Source organism: Hyla sarda, chromosome 2, assembly GCF_029499605.1.
Source record: "Hyla sarda isolate aHylSar1 chromosome 2, aHylSar1.hap1, whole genome shotgun sequence".
NCBI classification, from domain to species: Eukaryota; Metazoa; Chordata; class Amphibia; order Anura; family Hylidae; genus Hyla; species Hyla sarda.
This window is the reverse complement of record NC_079190.1, coordinates 37,992,552-38,019,519: the sequence shown is the minus strand read 5'-3', so window position 1 is coordinate 38,019,519 and position 26,968 is coordinate 37,992,552. Positions and strand designations below refer to the sequence as shown.

Here is a 26,968-nt window from a genome sequence, read left to right as displayed (position 1 = left end):
AGTTAGTGGTATAAGTGATCCCATCACCACACCATATGGTGCCTACTAACCATAAGCGGTTGTGCTAGAAAAAGCCATAACACTGTGAAGAGCAAATTGATATACAGTCTGCTGCTCTAGGGATCCAACGACCCAAAAGAATTAGATAACATAGCCAGAAGAGGGTAAAAGCTTATGTCCTGTAGGGGTCTCTGCTGGGGTACATAAAGAACTATCCAGCCCAGATGTTTATTGGTATATCAGGCCATGATTAAGAGCTTAGGCTCGAAACGTGTCGGAGTTTCACTCCCTGTTTTTATTGAGTGACATGTCACTTGTGGCTATGGTGGCATACCATTTTTAATGTGCACTATTAAACGTTAAGTTTTGCTGGATTTAGTTTTTCCGGGAGCTGGATCCATCTTTTTCCACTTGTTTGTAATTACCAGGGGAGAGTGGTCCCCTGCATCCGTGCCTCCGACCTTACTACTAGGGCCTGTGGTGCATGAAGATTCGGTGAGCTGATCTACTACTACTCCTATTTTGCACATATCAGGACAACGCGTTTCGGCACTTACCAGAACCTTCCTGATACACCAATACATTTTGAATATTGCATCGCTCATCTGGGGTAATAGTTCCTTATGTACTTCAGCAATGGCGCCTAAAGGATCCAAGCTTTTCTCCTCTTTCTCCGAATATGGTAAGATAAGACACCTATGGAACATCCAGTACAGCTGCCCACCGGAGCAGTCGCGGATGTTAAAAAACAAAAACAACGCTGCATTCTGGACATATCTGAACCTCGGCTTACTTAAGAACTTCTTTGACTTGTCCAAGCTCGGAATTTCCAGGGCATGATAGTTGGAGAACCCCAAGTTGGAGACCATTTTTTAGCACATATGTATCTAAAAACAGCTCTACAATCATAATAAAGAACACACAACTTATCTTCATGTTCTCACAACTGTAACTATTGTTTGGTATTGAAACACTCCTCCAAGTCCTCAATACATTATATAATATCCTTGCTTCATATTGTTAGCTATTCAATTAGAATTTTGAGAGGACAATGAGTAACGACAACGTCTATACCAAGTAGCCGACACGAGAGAGAACAAGCTGCACTCCCATGTACATAACAAATAGGGAGCGGTGCGGACAACAAACAGTTGTGATGTGACTCAGTAAAAGTAATGAAATAATATTTCTCCTGCAATTAGATGTCTATAACAGTGTTTACCGATACGACTTATGTGTGAGGTGGAGCCGACCGCCTGTAAAGATCAGGAAACCCAAAAGCCCCAGGCTATTGAAGTGAATGATAAGTGTGAACGAACCGGAGTTACGTGACACCGCAGTGATGGAAACCATGCAGGATTACGTGAACGCACACCGCATGCAATGTTATTGTATGAATCAGCTGTATCCTAGCAGTCTACTTCACTTACAAATAAAGACAAGCCAGTCGGCACTTTACAGAGCAGTTTTGTAGGCGATTCTATGTTTAATATGATACGTAACTTTTATGTAACTTTTCTTTTGTACACTTCTTCCATTTCCATGTGTCTGCCGGTAATCTGTAATATTATATGCACCACATGTACAATCATAAGAGTAACATTGTAACATACCCTGCTCAAAAATATTAAGGGAACACTTAAAGGGGTACTCCGCTCCTAGACATCTCATCCCCTATCCAAAGGATAGGGGATAAGATGTCTGATCGCAGGGGTCCCGCAATCTCTCCTGCAGCACCCCCTGTCATCTGCCGCCCCTTGTGACGTCACGTGCCTCCGGCCACTGTATAGTCCGTTATCAGGCATGGAGCCAAGTTCACTTAGTGCAGAAGATGACAGTGGCTACTGTAGAGATCGTGGGGGTCCCCAGCGGTGGGACCCCCGCGATCAGACCTCTTACCCCCTATCCAAAGGTTCTCAATACGATTCTGCTACACCATTCACACTGTTACAGTTGCGCTCCGGTCGGACTCGCCGGCCGTGAGCGCTTTCTGTCCCCGCTGCCAGCGGGGCTGAGATTCACTTCACGGGGCGCACCCGCATGCAAGTCTCAGCTCGTTGTCACTTACGGTCCTGTGTCTCTGTTCCATGTGTCCCTGCAGCACTTTCTTAAAGGGCCAGTACCCAATTAGTTGTCCCTGCTCCATAAGTATCTGCTCCTCCCTGCTCCCCCTGGGCCAGATCTGGGTTGTCTGTCTTTGTCTGTGATTCCTATGCCTGAGTCAAGTCCTGTTCCCGAGTCAAGTCCTGTTCCCGAGTCAAGTCCTATTCCCGAGTCTGTGTACCTGTTCCTAGTTCCGGCCTGTACTGTACCTGTGTGCCTGCCTCGTCCTTCTGCCCGCCCACGTCCTGCCTGTCTCTGTCTGTGCCACGTCACCCCCCAGCTACCTGTGTGGACGAGCCATGCAGGGGGTAGAGACCTGGGTGCCACCTGCCGCAGCAAGACCATCCCACTTTGCGGCGGGCTCTGGCGAAAACCAGTGGCATCTTAGACCCCGCTCCCTAGCACGGCTCAAGTCTCGATCCAAACTGGCCCAGAGAATCCACCTCCTGTTGTTCACCTGCCGTGATTCCTAACACACACTACGGAATACTCATGGTGGACGAGCTGCCGCAGAAATTCGGGACCCCAGACTCCCCCAAAAGAATGAACACGTGTTCATTCTTTTGGCGGGATTAGCTCTGAAATGCATTCTGAGAGACCCTAATGCCCACACAAGGCGGAAGATTCTGCAGTGTGAATGAGCCACAAGAGCTATAACTTTTTGTCGACATAGCCATATTAGGGCTTGTTTTTTGTGAGACAAGTTGTATTTTTTAATGGCACCACTGTGAGGGTTCATTTATTTTATTTATTAATGAGGTAATGGGAGGTAATGAAGAAAATGCAATTTTGTGTCTTAAATTTACACCATTCACGGTGTAGTTAAAATACAATCATAATCTTATTCTCTGTGTCAGTATGATTACAGGGATACCAAAGGGTTTTTTGTTTTTTTTTAGTCCCTTAAAGGGACTTTTACAAGCAATCCTCTGATTGCTCATATAATACACTGCAGTACTATTGTAGTGTAGTGAATTGTGCCTGTCAGCATACAGTTGTGCCATGAAAACCCATGGTAGACCCACAATCATGTTGCTAGGCTGGTGATGATGGGGTCACAGTGCCCCACAGATCCCTTACATGCCATGGTCATGATTTGACCGCACCACATAAGTGGTTCAATTGCTAAGATTGGAGATTATTCTGGTCCAGGCAAATAGTGCAAGGTCCGGCTGTCAGTATGAGCCCCCAGGACAGGTAAGCTCACACTTTTTTAGGTAAGGCCACTTAGTGTCATCTCTTAAAAAAAAAATTAAGAAAAAAAAAAACTGGTCACTAAAAGGTTAAATCACACAACTTTATCAAAATGTGTAATTCATTGAAAACAAAATGAATCAATGGTCAATGGAAACCAAACTCATTAACTAATGAAGGGCTAGATTATAAATCACATCGAAAATCTAAGTTAAAAATTGGAATCTCAGACGGATTCATCTGGGAGTCTGCTCTGATCTGGGAAATGAATGTGAGCCAAAGGCTGTCCGGGCATGCTGGGAGTTGGTTTGCAACAAATATATAGTGCAGCATAGACTATTATTTGAGAATAATGTTGTGGTTCTTGTATGTGCTTTGTGCTTACCTGTTTTAGCTGATGTGGCAGGCCTGAGTTTTCAGCCATACTGATTCTATTTTCTTCACTAAAATAATTTTCTAGTGCTGCCTACCCTTCCTATGAATCATGGCTTTGGAAAGAGATGGGGTGGAGTGTCATCACTGCAGTTTATCTAATTAAGCTGCAGGGGCTGGAGTTCACCAAGGTGAACTGACGAGCCTCATAAGTATGATGGGGTCAGTTCACACCGTGTGCAGTTTTGATGCATTTTCCTATTGAAGGTATATTAAAAATATAAAAGAGGCTTTGTTTATGTGTAGTGAGTTTTCAGACAAAGTTATTATGTGCCTTTCTAAAAAGTCACAAAATTTTTGCGCAAACTTCAGGTGGATTTAAAAAATAATGTGCAAATTTATTATACATCTTGTGACAATTTGATAAATACATTTTGCACAACTGAAAGGGGCATAAAGGAAAAAGTGCAAGCTTGAGAAAAAAATTAAAAAAGGGGGGTGAAAAAGTTGCATGTGTAAATCCCACCCCATTGACATTCTAAGTATTTCAAAGTTTGCCGATAAGTGTGATCCTTTTCTTTATCCCTATAAGCTCCTATAAAATGGGGCAACTTGCATTTCTCGTTTCCCAATAATCCCTGGAAAGTCCTCCCAACCTTCTAGCCCTCTCAATGTAGGAGAAGACAGCGCTGTGTCAATAATTCCGCATTATCTTCTCGAGTGTCATCAGAATGGCGCAACATTAATAGCACGAGTGATGAGAATGCATTGTACATGGTGATTGTTGTGTTACAGTGTAGGTTTCAGCATCGCCGGGGGTAATGAATGCTTTATACTTTCTAAAAGCATTAGTGTAACAAAAGGCCGTACAAGATACTTTATCTTCCTACAGTGACCCCTCACCTGCACGTGCCCCGGCCGCGCCGACGGCAGATTGATGGCAGCAAAATCATTGCATGCAAACTGATACACTAGTCCACAGACTAGTATAGGTATATATATATAAAGCATTTACAGGTTTCTTTATGGGGAAAGGGTAAAGTTTCCAGGATTTAAAGGGCTATTCTCATGAAAACAGGATAACTAGCAGAATCAAAGTTAAATGTCCTCCCAATAAATAAAGCAGCAGTGTGCATGTGTAGCCAGCCCTCCATTCATTTTCTATGGGGCTTTCCTTAAAGGGGTAGTCAGCTGCTCAGCGTTTGGAACAAACTGTTCCGAACACTGGAGCCGGCACCGGGAGCTCGTGACATCATAGCCCCGACCCCTCATCATGTCACGTTCCGCCCCCTCAATGCAAGTCTATGGGAGGGGGCGTCACGCCCCCTCCCATAGCCTTGCATTGAGGGGGTGGGCGTGACATCATGATGGGGCTTCTGAACATTGCTTTGCCAAGAACTTGGACCCCCACCCATCTACTAGCTATTCCCGATCCCTTGCATGGCTCCGCTGAAGCTGGGCCATGCAAGAGGACATTGATCCCAAGCACACCAGCAAATCTACAACAAAATGACTAAAAAAAGAAATAAAAAAATAGCCCAGCCAAAGTGCAAAGAGCAAATGCCGACCTTAAAGGAAAGCTGTCACATATTTTCTCCCGCACTATCCACCGGTATTGGTGGATAGTGCGGGAGACGCTGATTAAAACGAGCACTACCTTGGTCTGATCCGCACCGCCGTTCGCCCGCACTTGTAGTTTTAATCTCTGTGTATATCCGGCTGTAACTGGCAAAGGCGGTGCTTCTGCGGGCTAACTGACACTGATGTCAGCGCCGCTCATGAATATTCATCCCTCCTGTTCTCCCTCTCATGAGCGGCGCTGACGTCAGTGTCCGTTAGCCCGCAGAAGCCCCGCCCTTGCCAGTTACAGACGGATATACACAGAGATTAAAACTACAATTGCGGGCGAACGGCGGCGCGGATCAGACCAAGGTAGGGCTCGTTTTAATCAGCGTCACTATTCACCATTACATGTGGATAGTGCGGGAGAAAATATGTGACAGTTTTCCTTTAAAGGGGTTATCCACCATAATTTAGATTTTAGTACGTAACTGGCAGACAGTAATAGACATGCTTAGGAAGGATCGGCACTTGTCTTGGGGCTAAATGGCTATGTTGTGAGATTACCATAACAGTGTGGCTAGCTTTTTGTGAACCAATATTTCCTGTTTGACTTTTCTTTTTTGACTACAAATCCCACAATTCCATTTTCCTCCCTCCCACACATCAGCCACCCGACCCATTGAAACATAAATGAGCTGCATCCATTCAAAAGAGCTTTTGTTGCAGTTTCATCTCTCTCCCACCAAGCGATCCCTCCACCCATTGAAGCAGACAGGCTCCCTGTCATCAGCTGACTAGTGAGTCAGGTCTTGGCCGCATTGCAACCTGGGAAAAATCTGAGACAACAGTCATTTTGTATGCTGGTAAAAATAAATATTGGGGTGAAAATTGAATTGTGAGAAAACCGTCACACACAGGTACAGACACTATATTATGAACTACACTAACTTTACAGCCCCTGTAGCATAATCCAAAAACAAAACAAAACTGGAATATCCCTTTAAAAGGGGTACTCTGGTGTAAACATCTTATCCCCTATCTAAAGGGGACCCCGCGAACTCCGGGCCAGCAGCGTCAGCGTCTGGAACACGGAAGGTTGCAGCTCCATTCATGTCTTTGGGAGAGGGCTAATAATACATAGCCGTCACGCCTACTCCCATAGACGTGAATGGAGGGGGCGTGGCGTCCGGCACCGTCAGTCATCGGGCACGGAGCGGAGTTCGCTCCATGCACTGAATGACAGCTGTGTTGCAGCGGGGATCTAACATCTTATCTAACATCTTATCCTTTGGATAGGGGATGAGATGTTTACAGTGGAGTATCCCTTTAAGACAGCTGTGCATCAACCAAACATAGGGCCAGTGTTGGGTAGAGAGTAGAGGGATTGGATGGTGGTGGGTAGATCATTTTCCCCCATTAGGTATATGCTCCCAGTAGGTAGGCAGGGAATTCCCCCATTAGGCAGGTAGATAATCCCCCAGTAGGTAGGTAAATAGGTACCCCCCCCATTAGGTAGATGCCCCCAGTAGATAGGTAGGGAATACCAATAGTAGGTATAAGGTAATCCCCCCTGGTGGGTAGGTAATGCCCCCCAGTAGATAGGTAATGGCCTGTGGTAGGTTGGAAGTGCTACCTGATAGGTAGATAATGCAGGTAGGTTGTTAGGAAATGGCCCCCTTTAGGTAGGTACATAGTTCCTCCTGGTAGTTAGATAGTTCCAGTAGGCAGATAGGCAGGTGAGTAGGTAGTGCTGATAGGTAGGTAGGTAGGTAGATAGGGAATCTCTCTCACCTATAGACTACACTGTGCTCTTGAGTAATCTTAGTGCAGCAGAAATATGTTTGTACCTTTTTCCTGATCTGTGCCTCCACACAATCCTCTCTCTCATCTCTACAGGCAGTTCTTTCCACCTCATGGATTTGTTTTTGCTGAGAAATACATTGTCAGCCATGAGACCTTATATAGACAGGGCTGTGTCTTTCCAAATCATGTCGACTGAATTTACCACATGTTCCTCAAGGTGTAGAAACATCACAAAGATAGTCAAGACAAATGGAAGGCCCCCAGATCAAATGTTCACGTGTCGTGTCATAACAAAGGGTCTGAATAACTTATGTCCATGCCAAATTTTAGTTTTCTCTTTTCCTTTTTCAATTTGCAAAAATGTCTAAAATTCCGTTTTTACATGTTACCTTTTTCTCCTTGAATGTAATTAATTCATGCTTCATATAAATGACCACAGCAAGCGTTCACATCTTGGAACGTAACCTGTCCTGTCTGTCGGCCCCGCACAATGTACAAGTCATTTGTCTCTTATTAGAATAGCTAATTGAATAAATGACATCACTTTTTTACTGCAGAAAAGACAATGTCTGAGTAGAGTTCAGGCCAAGACATAGGCTGCTATTTTGGTGCCAAGGATTGTGACCGGCTATGGAGTGATCTGTGGATTATTATTCATCCTGGGAGGTAAGATACACAGACACCAAGGAAAATGGAGAAGTAAACAGCAGGGATCAGTATGAGACAGAGAGCGAACAGCGGCTCCTGCCAGGGTATAAATATCCCTGATAATTCATATGTGGCATGACTACTGACTGCTGAGTGACACATGCCAACTGTTAGGCCGCTTTCACACTATAGAATGCTGTGTTTTAAAGATCCGTTATAATGACCCGTTAACAAAACCATTAACCATTAGACTATAATGGGATTTTGTAACGGCCGTTTAACGTCTGTTTTTAATGGTTTTGTTAACGGGTCATTATAACGGATCTTTAAAACGGAGCATTCTATAGTGTGAAAGTGGCCTTACTGGTATAAGGCAATGAGAAATCTAGCTCCATGTCTGACAGAGTTTACGAAAATGGGAGGGAAGACACCTCATAGGCTTTTCTTACCCTTCAATAAAGGGCAGCGCTGCTCAGCGCTTTGAACAAATTGTTCCAAATGCTGGAGCCAGCGCCGGGAGCTCGTGACGTCATGGTTCCGCCCCCTCATGACATCACGCCTCACCCCCTCAATGCAAGTTTATGGGAGGCGGCGTGACAGCCGTCACGCCCCCTCCCATAGACTTGTATTGAGGGGGCGGGGTGTGACGTCAAGAGGGTGCGGGACTATGACGTCACGAGCTCCCGGCGTCGGCTCTAGCGTTCGGAACAGATTGTTCCAAACGCTGAGCAGTGGAGTACCCCTTTATGGGGCTATAATAAGATTATGATGTATAATCAATAGGGATACATTTTTCAGCATGATATAGCTCCTTTAGTCTATTCACACGTACAGTATTCTGCGCAGATTTGATGCGCAGGATTTCAAGCTGTCTTCAGTCATTCAGTTTATATTGAAATCTGCAGCAGAAAATCCTGCGCATCAAATCTGCGAAGAATACTGTGCGTATGACTAGCCCATTAAGGTATAAAAGCAAATGTACGTTTTCTGGAGGTGATGGTGGTTGCTAAACTTATAAAATCTTGTTTTTTTATTTCTCAGCCAAGTGTCAAGGAAGTGGAGCCAAGCTGCTCAAGTGCCGCAGCCTGACACGCCTCTTTACTTCAGTCTCACCTCCCGTCCCTTCCGATTGAGAGCCCTGTACATCAGACAAGAAGATTCAGAAAGGGCTTCATAGAATCAAGAATTGCGACGCTAAACCAGACATGGAGACGTGAATATAAGTTGAACTAACTTGAATTTATTACCCACAATGCAACGCGTTTCGCAGCACACCTGCAGCTTCATCAGGCATAGCAATACAGGGGAACACCTCGGTTTAAATACCCTAGAGGTGTTAACCCTTGAATAGCAACATTTTATAGAAAAGACAATAAAATTGTATATAAATACATATTTCAAATTATACAACAATAAAAAAAGGTAATAAAAAGCAGTTAACAATGGCTATCAGTATTTTTTTATACAAAAAACTAATTTTATATAGCGGAAAACGCGTACTCAAATTCATACTATGCGGTATTACGTTATATGGTGTTTTGACATTGCATCTAGAACAGTACAGGTATTGTTTAAATATTAGACATTAGTGTACAAAACCATTCATGTTATAGGCATGAAAAATATAAAGCGAAAATTATTTATTTATGTTCGCAACTTACCGCATGTGATGTATTCACACTACAAAGTAGTAATTTTATGCAAATGGATTTATTTAGATTAAATGTATGTTATGGCCTGTTATTGTGCATAAACTATATTTCAAAAAAGGAAGAAAGTTTTATTAAGGATATAAAAATATATTAAAAAAATACATAAAAAAGGTGTGTTAAAAATATATATACGAAAAGCTATAGAATATCTGTCTGGTTTATTATCGTGCATTTATAATGGTCTCATTAAGACCCCATGGGACCAAGGTTGTTAATTTATGAATCCTAATGTATAAAAACTATGGTATGTTTTTTTCGTCAATATATAGACGATTTATTCTTTATATTGTTGGCACACAATCACAAGCCGAAGATTTTGTTAAGGGATTAAATGGTAATCAATGGGGAATTCAATTCACCATCCATTTTTCAAATGAATCCATACAATTTTTGGACCTTGAAATTTCAACATCTGAAATAAACCAAATAATGAAAAACCAAGACTTACTTTAAAAAGGTAGATGTAAATAGTTTTTTGAACTATGACAGTGCACACTATCCAAGTTGGCTGCAGGGCGTCCCCTATGGACAGTACCTGCGCATCCGGAAAAACTAACTAAACTGATGAGGATTTTGATGCGCAGGCAGCTGTCCTTAGGGGACGTTTCGCAGAAAAGGGGTACCCCAAACATCTCTTATCAGAAGCATATAGAAAAGTAAAAAATAAAAAACAATCCGAACTATTCGTTCCAAAAGAAAAACAACTGTTACATTAAAAAAAAATACTGATAATTCCTCTGGAACGGTTAATCAAAAATTGAGGTTTAATTTTGTGACAAATTTTAACAGTGAAGCAATAAATATCTTAAAGATATTTCGCAAAAATTGGCCGATCATTTTAAATGATCCTGTTCTTAAAGAATTAGTTCCACATTCTCCAACAATTACATTTAGACGGTCAAAAAATGTACAAAATTTACTAGCTCCGGGAAGATTAAAAACTATAGAGGAACACCCTGTCCAGCCCAAGTCTTTATGTACCCACTGCGGCAAAAGCCCATGTATGTGTTGTGCACTTATTAAGGAACAAAAAACTCAGTTTAAATCATCTCACTCCAATGTTTATGATATTAAAGGTCTTGTTTCTTGTGACACTAATTTTGCTATATATTTACTGTCTTGTGATTGTAACCTTCAATATGTTGGTCGCACTGTACAAACAGTGCGATCACGAGTGAACAAACACCGGTGGAGTATAAAACATGGTTTTATGATGCATAGCCTCTCTAAACATTTTACAATTAAACATCAGAATTCACTAGATTCATTAAATCTCATAATCTTAGTAACAATACCGGAACATACACATAACAGATTCCAACATCTGTTTAAGCGTGAATCATTTTGGATTCATAAATTAACAACCTTGGTCCCATGGGGTCTTAAAGGGCTACTCCGGTGAAAACCTTTTTTCTTTTAAATCAACTGGTGGCAGAAAGTTAAACATATTTGTAAATTACTTCTATTAAAAAATCTTAATCCTTCCTGTACTTATTAGCTGCTGAATACTACAGAGGAAATTCTTTTCTTTTTGGAATGCTCTCTAATGACATCACGAGCACAGTTCTCTCTGCTGACGTTATTATAATAATAATAATGCTTTATTTATTGTTCTCCTTAGTGGGATTTGAACCCAAGTCCCCAGCACTGCAAGGCCACAGTGCTAACCACTGAGCCACCATGCTGCCCTTAGCATACATCTGCTATGCATGATTGCTAAAATGGACAGAGATGTCAGCAGAGAGCACTGTGCTCATGATGTCATCAGTGTTCCAAAAAGAAAGGAATTTCCTCTGTAGCATTCAGCAGCTAATAAGTACTGGAAGGATTACGATTTTTTAATAGAAGTAATTTACAAATATGTTTAACTTTCTGCCACCAGTTGATTTAAAAGAAAAAAGGTTTTCACCGGAGTACCCCTTTAACACCTATAGGGTATTTAAACCGAGATATTCCCCTGTATTGCTATGCCTGATGAAGCTGCAGGTGTGCAGCGAAACGCGTTGCATTGTAGGTAATAAATTCAAGTTGGTTCAACTTACCTTCACGTCTCCATGCCTGGTTCAGCACCGCAATTCCTGATTCTATGAAGCCCTTTCTGAGTCTAATGCTCTACAAACCAGGAAGGCTGCAAACGGGCTCATCACTATTTACATGCTTTCACCATTGTTGTGTATCATGGTACACAACAATCTCTGGTAAGCAGTGACCCCCCCCCCTCCCAGATATCCTTCTAGTCAAGCTATACTTCACAAGGAGCGCCTTCCCTCTTGTTTTATTATCAGTCAAGAAGAGACAGCAAGGTGATGTCATGCTGTGGCACTAAAATCTTAATCCTTCCAGTACTTATCAGCTGTTGTACGTTCCAGAGGAAGTTACTTTCTTTTTAAATTTCTTTTCAGTCTGACAAATGCTCTCTGCTGACACCTCTGTCTGTCTCAGGAACTGTCCAGAGTAGGAGCAAATCCCTATAGCAAACCTCTCCTTCTCTTGACTGAGACAGACAGAGATGTTGGCGGAGAGCACTGTGGTCAAACAGAAAAGAAATTCAAAAAGAAAAGAACTTCCTCTGGAGCATACAGCAGCTGATCAGTACTGGAAGGATTAAGATTTTGAAATAGAAGAAATTTACAAAACTGTTTGACTTTCTGGCACGTTGATTTAAATTATTATTTTTTTTTCACCGGAGTACCCCTTTAATGGTATCCTGCTCTTGTCCAATTCATGACACTTTTCCTGACTCAGGGACATATACTATTACCATTACATTAAAACAGGGCTTGACAGGCACCAGGTTGACTAAGAATTTTGTGGTGGCGCTTAGCTTTTGTCAGCCCTTTCCAATAGGGGTTGTCCATTTGCCTCCCTTCCCACATTGATCCACTATTCTTTGGTTGGCACTCCGGTCTACAGCTGCAGATGTGTTCGGTCAGCGCTTCGGTGTCACCAGAGCTGCAGACGTCAGCTGATCGCCGCAGCCAATCGGCAGTCACGCTTGGTAGTCAGGAGTAAGGAGTGTCACCACCTAGGCTGCTGATTGGCTGCTGCGGTCACGTGACGTCTGCTGCTCAGGTGACACTGAAACTCCCACCGAAGACATCTGCTGCTGAACACTGGAGGCAGAACAGGAGAACAGTGCAAGAACGGAAGCGGAGGTACTAAGTAAAACTTTTTTTTTTTTTTTTGAAAGGGGTATTCCAGTAAAAAACATTTTTTTTTCATATTAACAGGCTCCAGAAAGTGAAACAGATTGGTAAATTACTTCTATTAAAACATCTTAATCCTACCAGTACCTATCAGCTGCTGACGTTGAGTTATTCTTTTCTGTCTGACAACAGTGCTCTCTGCTGACACCTGTCTGTCTGTCTCAGGCACTGTCCAGAGCAGGAGAGGTTTGCTATTAGGATTTTCTTGTAAACTGGACAGTTCCTGAGACAGACAGAGGTGTCAGCAGAGAGCACTGTTGTCAGGCAGAAAAGAACAACTCAAATTCTGCAACTGATAAGTACTGGAAAGATTAAGATTTTTTTTATAGAAGTAATTTACAAATCTGTTTAACTTTCTGGAGCCAGTTAATTTGGAAAAAATACCCCTTTAAAGATGAGAGGACAGACGCACATCTGGTGCCAGAAAGTTAAACAGATTTGTAAATTAACTCTATTAAAAAATCTTAATCCTTCCTGTACTTATTAGCTGCTGAATACTACAGTGGAAATTCTTTTCCGTTTTAAACACAGAGCTCTCTGCTGACATCATGAGCACAGTGCTCTCTGCTGACATCTCTGTCCATTTTAGGAACTGTCCAGAACAGCATATGTTTGCTATGGGGATTTCCTTTTACTCTGGACAGTTCCTAAAATGGACAGAGATGTCAGCAGAGAGCACTGTGCTCATGATGTCAGCAGACAGCTCTGTGTTTCAAACGGAAAAGAATTTCATCTGTAGTATTCAGCAGCTAATAAGTACAGGAAGGATTAAGATTTTTTAATAGAAGTAATTTACAAATCTTTAAGCCACTAGAGAAGGAGAGCGCACACCGTACAGCTTAAGCATTTAGATCTACGATACCACTGGTATATACAGGCAGCCTCCGGACCCGATAAATAACAACGCAGCACCTGCGGGGTGCACACACTAGATAAAGTATCAAACAATACAACGAAAGAGAGTAGCGTGCACTCACCGCGGGTAAACAGCTGCAGGCCCGAGGTCCGGGATCACCGCGGCATAGACAGAGGCGGTAAGGGGCGCTCAGAGGCTACGCCGGCTGTTTCGGACGTAGGAACGTCCTTCTTCCGGCCTCAACGTTCACGTCATAGCGTTGCCCTTTTATGGAAGTCTGTGGGAAACGTGAGTAACCATGGAAACATATAAACTATGGGTCGGTGTATGGATCAAAAATGGTCCAAAAAGCAGAAGTGAGTCAAGAAAAGAGGAAATAAGTTCCGTTACCAGATAGTAAAGAATAAAGCTAGGAATGGGAACTATATATTAATAGTAATGACCATAATGAATATATAGACCATAATAACAGGGGAAAGACAAACCCGAAAAGTGAACAAAATAATAAATAAATAGTGATAAGAGAAAATAAAATGGTAGAAAAAACTGAAGTATCTATAACTGAATATATTGATACTATAAAGTACAATGAAGGACTCGTACATCTAACTTAAGAAGGGGGACATGTCAAGTCGCTCATTCAGCCCAGCCGGGCCCTGAGCGTTGCACCTGAGAATGTAACGTGCTTCACACTGAAGAAGGACATTCTCCCTATCTCCTCCTTGATTAAGAACTGGAATTTTTTCTATTCCTCCAAAACGCCACACATCTACATTGTTGTTATGGGTTTCATGTAGATGTTTCGCTAATCGTGGGGGGCCTGTTCCTCTGGAAAGCGTGTATTTGTGTTCTCGGAACCTGGCACAGAGTTGTCTCTTAGTTTTACCTATGGCAGGGGCAGATTATGTAATAGACGACGAAAGTGGTTTTACATGTTATTAATTGTTTGACGGTGATAGAATAACCACCTAGGGTAAGATGTTTAGCTCCTGTGTTAAATCTGAAGACTTTGCAGGACCCGCAGCGATGATTTACCCACTGGGGAAAGATTTTATAGCCACTTTTCATTAGGGGATGGAGTATGTTGTTTAAGTTTATCTCCAATGGTGTGGTTCTTCCGGTAAGTTATTAGAGGGCATAGAGCTGTGACTTGTCTTAGATCCTCATCTGTAGATAATATATGCCAATGACTTCTGATAGTGGAGTTTATGATACGGAGGGCTACAGGAAAGAAATAGCCCGTAATAGCCTACTTCATTTCAAGAGTTCGCACCCTGCACACACCAAGCGTGCCATCCCCCTGAGTCAATTCATGCGTCTAAAAAGACTAAATAGTGAGCATGATTCCTATTTAGCGCAAGCAGAAGAATTACAAAAGCGATTGTTGGCTCGCGGATACCCCATCAATATTATCCAGACAGCGTTTAATAAAGTGGAACAAATGAACAGAAACAATTTAATACAATATAATAGAACCAAAAAAAAACTATAATCAAGATACAGAACAAAGATTTACATTTTCATTCAAGAACACTCAAATGAACGACATCATAAACTCCACTATCAGAAGTCATTGGCATATATTATCTACAGATGAGGATCTAAGACAAGTCACAGCTCTATGCCCTCTAATAACTTACCGGAAGAACCACACCATTGGAGATAAACTTAAACAACATACTCCATCCCCTAATGAAAAGTGGCTATAAAATCTTTCCCCAGTGGGTAATCATCGCTGCGGGTCCTGCAAATTCTGCAGATTTAACACAGGAGCTAAACATCTTACCCTAGGTGGTTATTCTATCACCGTCAAACAATTAATAACATGTAAAACCACTTTCGTCGTCTATTACATAATCTGCCCCTGCCATAGGTAAAACTAAGAGACAACTCTGTGCCAGGTTCCGAGAACACAAATACACGCTTTCCAGAGGAACAGGCCCCCCACGATTAGCGAAACATCTACATGAAACCCATAACAACAATGTAGATGTGTGGCGTTTTGGAGGAATAGAAAAAATTCCAGTTCTTAATCAAGGAGGAGATAGGGAGAATGTCCTTCTTCAGTGTGAAGCACGTTACATTCTCAGGTGCAACGCTCAGGGCCCGGCTGGGCTGAATGAGCGACTTGACATGTCCCCCTTCTTAAGTTAGATGTACGAGTCCTTCATTGTACTTTATAGTATCAATATATTCAGTTATAGATACTTCTGTTTTTTTCTACCATTTTATTTTCTCTTATCACTATTTATTTATTATTTTGTTCACTTTTCGGGTTTGTCTTTCCCCTGTTATTATGGTCTATATATTCATTATGGTCATTACTATTAATATATAGTTCCCATTCCTAGCTTTATTCTTTACTATCTGGTAACGGAACTTATTTCCTCTTTTCTTGACTCACTTCTGCTTTTTGGACCATTTTTGATCCATACACCGACCCATAGTTTATATGTTTCCATGGTTACTCACGTTTCCCACAGACTTCCATAAAAGGGCAACGCTATGACGTGAACGTTGAGGCCGGAAGAAGGACGTTCCTACGTCCGAAACAGCCGGCGTAGCCTCTGAGCGCCCCTTACCGTCTCCGTCTATGCCGCGGTGATCCCGGACCTCGGGCCTGCAGCTGTTTACCCGCGGTGAGTGCACGCTACTCTCTTTCTTTGTAATTTACAAATCTGTTTAACTTTCTGGCACCAGTTGATTTAAAAAAGAAAAAAAAAAAAAAAGTTTTTCACCGGAGTACCCCTTTAAGGGGACAGTAATAACTGTGATACACTTTGTTGATCCAGAGGAAGGAAAAGCAACCCCATAAGGCTGAGGCCATTTGTCCCATGACAGAAGAAAAATTCCTTCTCAACCCCACAGTAAGGACTACAAGTAGTCTGTAGAGTTCATTTTTTTTTTTTATGTCTAAATAAAAATGACATAATAAAGCATAAAATAGGGGTAAATAAACTGATGGCAATAAATATGGCACTTACTTTCTGCGTCTATTTGTCTCCACTGACAATTTATGAGCCCGCTGTCTGATGATCTTCTGATCCTCCAATAACACTTGGCGCTCTTCTTCCAGATCGATCTCTGGCTGCGATTTATGATTTCTTATAATAAAAAGTGTTAAGGTCTTCACCAAATATGACAAAAGACATGATGCCGAACACATAACCGCGAAAAACACCTTTATATGGTTGTTCAATAATCTTCACCCACCGTTGACATTCACCACCTATGCCAGTGTTTCCCAAGCAGGGTGCCTCCAGCTGCTGCAAAACTACAGCTACCAGCATGCCCGGACAGCCAATGGCTGTCCGGGAATGCTGGGAGATGTAGTTTTGCAACATCTGGAGACACCCTGGTTGGGAAACACTGACCTATCCACAGGAAGCTTCTTTAGATAGGATAGGACTCCAGCTCCACAACTGGGAAAAAATCTAAAACTTCATAATTGGCCGTAAATGTTGGCACCCCTGAAATTTTTCAAGAAAATGAAGTATTTCTCACAGAAAAGGATTGCAGTTACACATGTTTTGCTATACACATGTTTATTCCTTTTGTTTTTATTGGAACTAAACCAAAAGGGAGGAAAAAAGCAAATTGGACATAATGTCACCAAACTCCAAAAATGGTCTGGACAAAATTATTGATTGGCACCCTTTAAAAATTCTGGAAAAATAAGATTGTTTCAAGCATGTGATGCTCCTTTAAACCCACCTGGGGCAAGTAACAGGTGTGGGCAATATAAAAATCACACCTGAAAGCAGATAAAAAGGAGAGAAGTTCACTTAGTCTTTGCATTGTGTGTCTGTGTGTGCCACACTAAGCATGGACAACAGAAAGAGGAGAAGAGAACTGTCTGAGGACGTGACAACAAAAATTGTGGAAAAATATCAACAATCTCCAGGTTACAAGTCCATCTCCAGAGATCTAGATTTGCCTTTGTCCACAATGCGCAACATTATCAAGAAGTTTGCAATCCTTGGCACTGTAGCTAATATCCCTGGGCGTGGACGGAAGAGAAAAATTGATGAAAGGTGTCAATGCAGGATAGTCTGGATGGTGGATAAGCAGCCCCAAACAAGTTCCAAATATACTTGAGCTGTCCTGCAGGCTCAGGGAGCATCAGTGTCAGCGCAAACTATCCGTCAACATTTCAATGAAATAAAAAAGAAATGGCAGGAGATCCAGGAGGACCCCACTGCTGCCACAGAGACAAAAAAAGAGACTACAGTTTGCCAAAATTTTATTGAGTAAGCCAAAATCCTTCTGGAAAACGTCTTGTGGACAGATGAGACCAAGATAGAGCTTTTTGGTAAAGCGCATCATTCTACTACAGAAAACGGAATGAGGCCTACAAAGAAAAGAACACAGTACCTACAGTGAAATATGGTGGAGGTCAATGATGTTTTGGGGTTGTTTTGCTGCCTCTGGCACTGAGTGTCTTGAATGTGTACAAGGCATCATGAAATCTGAGCATTACCAACGGATTTTGGGTCGCACTGTACAGCCCAGTGTCAGAAAGCTGGGTTTTTGTCCGAGATCTTGGGTCTTCCAGCAGGACAATGACCCCAAATGTACATCAAAAAGCCCCCAGAAATGGATGGCAACAAAGCGCTGGAGAGTTCTGAAGTGGCAGGAATGAGTCCAGATCTAAATCCCATTGAACACCTGTGGAGAGATCTTAAAATTGCTGTTGGGAAAAGGCGCCTTCCAATAAGAGAGACCTGGAGCAGTTTGCAAAGGAAGAGTCGTCCAACATTCCGGCTGAGAGGTGTAAGAAGCTTATTGATGGGTATAGAAAGTGACTGATTTCAGTTATTTTTTCAAAAGGACGCGCAACCAAATATTAAGTTAAGGGTGCCAATAATTTTTTCCAGCCCATTTGGGGAGTTTGGTGGGACATGTCCAATTAGCTTTTTTTCCTCTTTTTTGGTTTACCATACATACTCGAGTTTTAAGCCGAGGCCTCTAATTTTATCCCAAAAACCCAGGAAAAGTTATTGACTCGACTAAGCCTAGGGTGGGAAATACATCATCCCCCCCCCCCCCCCTGTCATCATCCAGACCCCTGTCATTAACACCCTCATCATCATTACCCTGTCATCATCCCCCCCTTCATCATTACCCTGTCATCATCCCCCCCTTCATCATTACCCTGTCATCATCCCCCCCTTCATCATTACCCTGTCATCATCCCCCCTTCATCATTACCCTGTCATCATCCCACACACACCCCTTCATCAAGGCCTCTTATCTTCCCCCCCCCTGTCATCAACCCCCCCCTGTCATCATCCCCCCTTCATCATCCCCTTGTCATCATCCCACCCCCCCTTCATCATCACCGTTTGTCAATGTCTGATTACAGTGGTCTTCTACCTGCGGACCTCCATCTGGCTGTCCATCTTCACCGGGGGGGCCTCTTCTCCGCGCTTTGGGCCTGGAATAGAGACGATGCCTTGACAACGACGCACAGGGACGTTGCTCATGAACGTCCCTGTGCGTCGTCAAGGCAACGTAACTATTCCGGGGCCGGGCCTGAAGCACGGAGAAGAGGCCCCCCCGGTGAATATGGACAGCCCAGAACGACTACCCCTCCCCACCGGACGGTTCCTGCAACACAGATGACCCGGACCAGCTCACCCTAACGTCCCGCCGAGCGAAGGTGAGTACAAAACTAAAGGGAGTGGGGGGTCTGGATGATGTCAAAGGCCGCAGTGGTCTTCAACCTGCGGACCTCCAGAGGTTTCAAAACTACAACTCCCAGCATGCCCGGACAGCCATCTTGCTGGGAGTTGTAGTTTTGAAACATCTGGAGTTCACTCGAGTATAAGCCGAGGGGGGTGTTTTCAGCACGAAAAATCGTGCTGAAAAACTCGGCTTATACTCGAGTATATACGTTAGTTCCAATTCACACAAAGAGAATAAGCATGTGAATAGCAAAACATGTGTTACTGCAATCCTTTTCTGTGAAAAAGACTTCATTTTCATGAGAAATTTAAGGGGTGCCAACATTTACAGCCATGACTGTAAGATACTGGTTAAAACATCACAAAACAACAATCATAAAATAATATGCCAAGACTAAGAACCGTAGTGTTTGAAAGGCATTAAGAGTATTTTTTCCTCACTAGAGAAATGTTTTTATTTATTTTATGATGTTTTAACTTTTCCCAATTGTGGATCTAGAGTCCAATCCTATCTAAAGAAGCTTATACTGAGGATGTGGATGGGCTGCAGAAGGTGACATCAAAGGTGTATTATTATACAGGAGGTGACATCAGCAGTGTATTATTATACAGGAGGAGACATCAGCAGTGTATTATTATACAGGAGGTGACATCAGCAGTGTATTATTATACAGGAGGAGCCATCAGCAGTGTATTATTATACAGGAGGAGACATCAGCAGTGTATTATTATACAGGAGGAGACATCAGCAGTGTATTATTATACAGGAGGAGGTGACATCAGCAGTGTATTATTATACCGGAGGTGACATCAGCAGTGTATTATTATACAGGAGGAGACATCAGCAGTGTATTATTATACAGGAGGAGACATCAGCAGTGTATTATTATACAGGAGGAGCCATCAGCAGTGTATTATTATACAGGAGGAGACATCAGCAGTGTATTATTATACAGGAGGAGGTGACATCAGCAGTGTATTATTATACCGGAGGTGACATCAGCAGTGTATTATTATACAGGAGGAGACATCAGCAGTGTATTATTATACAGGAGGAGACATCAGCAGTGTATTATTATACAGGAGGAGACATCAGCAGTGTATTATTATACAGGACGAGACATCAGCAGTGTATTATTATACATGAGGAGACATCAGCAGTGTATTATTATACAGGAGGAGGAGACATCAGCAGTGTATTATTATACAGGAGGAGACATCAGCAGTGTATTATTATACAGGAGGAGACATCAGCAGTGTATTATTATACAGGAGGAGACATCAGCAGTGTATTATTATACAGGAGGAGACATCAGCAGTGTATTATTATACAGGAGGAGACATCAGCAGTGTATTATTATACATGAGGAGACATCAGCAGTGTATTATTATACAGGAGGTGACATCAGCAGTGTATTATTATACAGGAGGTGACATCAGCAGTGTATTATTATACAGGAAGAGACATCAGCAGTGTATTATTATACAGGAGGAGGTGACATCAGCAGTGTATTATTATACAGGAGGAGACATCAGCAGTGTATTATTATACAGGAGGAGACATCAGCAGTGTATTATTATACAGGAGGAGGTGACATCAGCAGTGTATTATTATACAGGAGGTGAAATCAGCAGTGTATTATTATACAGGAGGAGACATCAGCAGTGTATTATTATACAGGAGGAGGAGACATCAGCAGTGTATTATTATACAGGAGGAGCCATCAGCAGTGTATTATTATACAGGAGGAGACATCAGCAGTGTATTATTATACAGGAGGTGACATCAGCAGTGTATTATTATACAGGAGGAGGAGACATCAGCAGTGTATTATTATACAGGAGGAGACATCAGCAGTGTATTATTATACAGGAGGAGGAGACATCAGCAGTGTATTATTATACAGGAGGAGCCATCAGCAGTGTATTATTATACAGGAGGAGACATCAGCAGTGTATTATTATACAGGAGGAGACATCAGCAGTGTATTATTATACAGGAGGAGGAGACATCAGCAGTGTATTATTATACAGGAGGAGACATCAGCAGTGTATTATTATACAGGAGGAGACATCAGCAGTATATTATTATACAGGAGGAGGAGACATCAGCAGTGTATTTTTATACAGGAGGAGACATCAGCAGTGTATTATTATACAGGAGGAGGAGACATCAGCAGTGTATTATTATACAGGAGGAGACATCAGCAGTGTATTATTATACAGGAGGTGACATCAGCAGTGTATTATTATACAGGAGGAGACATCAGCAGTGTATTATTATACAGGAGGAGACATCAGCAGTGTATTATTATACAGGAGGAGACATCAGCAGTGTATTATTATACAGGAGGAGACATCAGCAGTGTATTATTATACAGGAGGTGACATCAGCAGTGTATTATTACACAGGACGAGACATCAGCAGTGTATTATTATACAGGAGGAGACATCAGCAGTGTATTATTATACAGGAGGAGGAGACATCAGCAGTGTATTATTATACAGGACGAGACATCAGCAGTGTATTATTATACAGGAGGAGACATCAGCAGAGTATTATTATACAGGAGGAGACATCAGCAGTGTATTATTATACAGGAGGAGACATCAGCAGTGTATTATTATACCGGAGGTGACATCAGCAGTGTATTATTATACAGGAGGAGACATCAGCAGTGTATTATTATACAGGAGGTGACATCAGCAGTGTATTATTATACAGGAGGTGACATCAGCAGTGTATTATTATACAGGAGGTGACATCAGCAGTGTATTATTATACAGGAGGAGGAGACATCAGCAGTGTATTATTATACAGGAGGTGACATCAGCAGTGTATTATTATACCGGAGGTGACATCAGCAGTGTATTATTATACAGGAGGAGACATCAGCAGTGTATTATTATACAGGAGGAGACATCAGCAGTGTATTATTATACAGGAGGTGACATCAGCAGTGTATTATTATACCGGAGGTGACATCAGCAGTGTATTATTATACAGGAGGAGACATCAGCAGTGTATTATTATACAGGAGGTGACATCAGCAGTGTATTATTATACAGGAGGAGACATCAGCAGTGTATTATTATACAGGAGGAGGAGACATCAGCAGTGTATTATTATACCGGAGGTGACATCAGCAGTGTATTATTATACAGGAGGAGACATCAGCAGTGTATTATTATACAGGAGGATACATCAGCAATGTATTATTATACAGGAGGAGACATCAGCAGTGTATTATTATACAGGAGGAGACATCAGCAGTGTATTATTATACAGGAGGAGACATCAGCAGTGTATTATTATACAGGGGGAGACATCAGCAGTGTATTAATATACAGGAGGAGACATCAGCAGTGTATTATTATACAGGAGGAGGAGACATCAGCAGTGTATTATTATACAGGAGGAGACATCAGCAGTGTATTATTATACAGGAGGTGACATCAGCAGTGTATTATTATACAGGAGGAGACATCAGCAGTGTATTATTATACAGGAGGAGACATCAACAGTGTATTATTATACAGGAGGATACATCAGCAGTGTATTATTATACAGGAGGAGGAGACATCAGCAGTGTATTATTATACAGGAGGAGGTGACATCAGCAGTGTATTATTATACAGGAGGAGACATCAGCAGTGTATTATTATACCGGAGGTGACATCAGCAGTGTATTATTATACCGGAAGTGAAATCAGCAGTGTATTATTATACAGGAGGTGACATCAGCAGTGTATTATTATACAGGAGGAGACATCAGCAGTGTATTATTATACAGGAGGAGACATCAGCAGTGTATTATTATACAGGAGGAGACATCAGCAGTGTATTATTATACAGGAGGAGACATCAGCAGTGTATTATTATACAGGAGGAGACATCAGCAGTGTATTATTATACAGGAGGAGATATCAGCAGTGTATTATTATACAGGAGGTGACATCAGCAGTGTATTATTATACAGGAGGAGACATCAGCAATGTATTATTATACAGGAGGAGACATCAGCAGTGTATTATTATACAGGAGGAGACATCAGCAGTGTATTATTATACAGGAGGAGGAGACATCAGCAGTGTATTATTATACAGGAGGAGACATCAGCAGTGTATTATTATACCGGAGGTGACATCAGCAGTGTATTATTATACAGGAGGAGACATCAGCAGTGTATTATTATACAGGAGGAGACATCAACAGTGTATTATTATACAGGAGGATACATCAGCAGTGTATTATTATACAGGAGGAGGAGACATCAGCAGTGTATTATTATACCGGAGGTGACATCAGCAGTGTATTATTATACCGGAGGTGACATCAGCAGTGTATTATTATACCGGAGGTGACATCAGCAGTGTATTATTATACCGGAGGTGACATCAGCAGTGTATTATTATACAGGAGGTGACATCAGCAGTGTATTATTATACAGGAGGAGACATCAGCAGTGTATTATTATACAGGAGGAGACATCAGCAGTGTATTATTATACAGGAGGAGACATCAGCAGTATATTATTATACAGGAGGAGGAGACATCAGCAGTGTATTATTATACAGGAGGAGACATCAGCAGTGTATTATTATACAGGAGGAGACATCAGCAGTGTATTATTATACAGGAGGAGACATCAGCAGTGTATTATTATACAGGAGGAGACATCAGCAGTGTATTATTATACAGGAGGAGACATCAGCAGTGTATTATTATACAGGAGGAGACATCAGCAGTGTATTATTATACAGGAGGAGACATCAGCAGTATATTATTATACAGGAGGAGGAGGAGACATCAGCAGTGTATTTTTATACAGGAGGAGACATCAGCAGTGTATTATTATACAGGAGGAGACATCAGCAGTGTATTATTATACAGGAGGAGACATCAGCAGTGTATTATTATACAGGAGGAGACATCAGCAGTGTATTATTATACAGGAGGAGGTGACATCAGCAGTGTATTATTATACAGGAGGAGGTGACATCAGCAGTGTATTATTATACAGGAGGAGACATCAGCAGTGTATTATTATACAGGAGGAGACATCAGCAGTGTATTATTATACAGGAGGAGACATCAGCAGTGTATTATTATACAGGAGGAGACATCAGCAGTGTATTATTATACAGGAGGAGACATCAGCAGTGTATTATTATACAGGAGGAGGTGACATCAGTAGTGTATTATTATACCGGAGGTGACATCAGCAGTGTATTATTATACAGGAGGAGACATCAGCAGTGTATTATTATACAGGAGGAGACATCAGCAGTGTATTATTATACAGGAGGAGACATCAGCAGTGTATTATTATACAGGAGGAGGTGACATCAGCAGTGTATTATTATACCGGAGGTGACATCAGCAGTGTATTATTATACAGGAGGAGGTGACATCAGTAGTGTATTATTATAACGGAGGTGACATCAGCAGTGTATTATTATACAGGAGGAGACATCAGCAGTGTATTATTATACAGGAGGAGACATCAGCAGTGTATTATTATACAGGAGGAGACATCAGCAGTGTATTATTATACAGGAGGAGACATCAGCAGTGCATTATTATACAGAAGGTGACATCAGCAGTGTATTATTATACAGGAGGAGACATCAGCAGTGTATTATTATACAGGAGGAGACATCAGCAGTGTATTATTATACAGGAGGTGACATCAGCAGTGTATTATTATACAGAAGGAGACATCAGCAGTGTATTATTATACAGGAGGTGACATCAGCAGTGTATTATTATACAGAAGGTGACATCAGCAGTGTATTATTATACAGGAGGTTACATCAGCAGTGTATTATTATACAGGAGGAGACATCAGCAGTGTATTATTATACCGGAGGTGACATCAGCAGTGTATTATTATACAGGAGGAGACATCAGCAGTGTGTTATTATACAGGAGGTGACATCAGCAGTGTATTATTATACAGGAGGAGACATCAGCAGTGTATTATTATACAGGAGGAGACATCAGCAGTGTATTATTATTCAGGAGGAGGTGACATCAGCAGTGTATTATTATACAGGAGGAGACATCAGCAGTGTATTATTATACAGGAGGAGGAGACATCAGCAGTGTATTATTATACAGGAGGAGGAGACATCAGCAGTGTATTATTATACAGGAGGAGACATCAGCAGTGTATTATTATACAGGAGGAGGAGACATCAGCAGTGTATTATTATACAGGAGGAGACATCAGCAGTGTATTATTATACAGGAGGAGGAGACATCAGCAGTGTATTATTATACAGGAGGAGGAGACATCAGCAGTGTATTATTATACAGGAGGAGGAGACATCAGCAGTGTATTATTATACAGGAGGAGGAGACATCAGCAGTGTATTATTATACAGGAGGAGGAGACATCAGCAGTGTATTATTATACAGGAGGAGACATCAGCAGTGTATTATTATACAGGAGGAGACATCAGCAGTGTATTATTATACAGGAGACATCAGCAGTGTATTATTATACAGGAGGAGGAGACATCAGCAGTGTATTATTATACAGGAGGAGGAGACATCAGCAGTGTATTATTATACAGGAGGAGACATCAGCAGTGTATTATTATACAGGAGGAGACATCAGCAGTGTATTATTATACAGGAGGAGGAGACATCAGCAGTGTATTATTATACAGGAGGAGACATCAGCAGTGTATTATTATACAGGAGGAGACATCAGCAGTGTATTATTATACAGGAGGTGACATCAGCAGTGTATTATTATACAGGAGGAGGAGACATCAGCAGTGTATTATTATACAGGAGGAGACATCAGCAGTGTATTATTATACAGGAGGAGACATCAGCAGTGTATTATTATACAGGAGGAGGAGACATCAGCAGTGTATTATTATACAGGAGGTGACATCAGCAGTGTATTATTATACAGGAGGAGACATCAGCAGTGTATTATTATACAGGAGGAGGTGACATCAGCAGTGTATTATTATACAGGAGGAGGAGACATCAGCAGTGTATTATTATACAGGAGGAGACATCAGCAGTGTATTATTATACAGGAGGAGACATCAGCAGTGTATTATTATACAGGAGGAGACATCAGCAGTGTATTATTATACAGGAGGAGACATCAGCAGTGTATTATTATACAGGAGGAGGAGACATCAGCAGTGTATTATTATACAGGAGGAGACATCAGCAGTGTATTATTATACAGGAGGAGGAGACATCAGCAGTGTATTATTATACAGGAGGAGGAGACATCAGCAGTGTATTATTATACATGAGGAGACATCAGCAGTGTATTATTATACAGGAGGAGGAGACATCAGCAGTGTATTATTATACAGGAGGTGACATCAGCAGTGTATTATTATACAGGAGGAGACATCAGCAGTGTATTATTATACAGGAGGAGGTGACATCAGCAGTGTATTATTATACAGGAGGAGACATCAGCAGTGTATTATTATACAGGAGGAGTTGACATCAGCAGTGTATTATTATACAGGAAGAGGTGACATCAGCAGTGTATTATTATACAGGAGGAGACATCAGCAGTGTATTATTATACAGGAGGAGACATCAGCAGTGTATTATTATACAGGAGGAGACATCAGCAGTGTATTATTATACAGGAGGAGGTGACATCAGCAGTGTATTATTATACAGGAGGAGACATCAGCAGTGTATTATTATACAGGAGGAGACATCAGCAGTGTATTATTATACAGGAGGAGACATCAGCAGTGTATTATTATACAGGAGGAGACGTCAGCAGTATATTATTATACAGGAGGAGGAGACATCAGCAGTGTATT

At 41.7% G+C, this 26,968-nt stretch overlaps 1 protein-coding gene across 4 annotated transcripts in view; it reads right to left on the bottom strand.

Moving 5' to 3' along the window:
* CEP126 (centrosomal protein 126) overlaps positions 1–26,968 on the bottom strand; it is a 95,521-nt gene that overhangs the window by 52,670 nt on the left and 15,883 nt on the right. For all 4 annotated transcript variants that reach the window (XR_008889500.1, XR_008889501.1, XM_056561544.1 and 1 more), the window contains exon 2: positions 16,442–16,561. Coding sequence is in view for 2 of the 4 variants with exons in the window: in XM_056561544.1 (XP_056417519.1) it covers positions 16,442–16,561 (120 nt within the window). In the remaining 2 variants the exon portion in view is untranslated. The remainder of the gene's footprint in view (positions 1–16,441; positions 16,562–26,968) is intronic.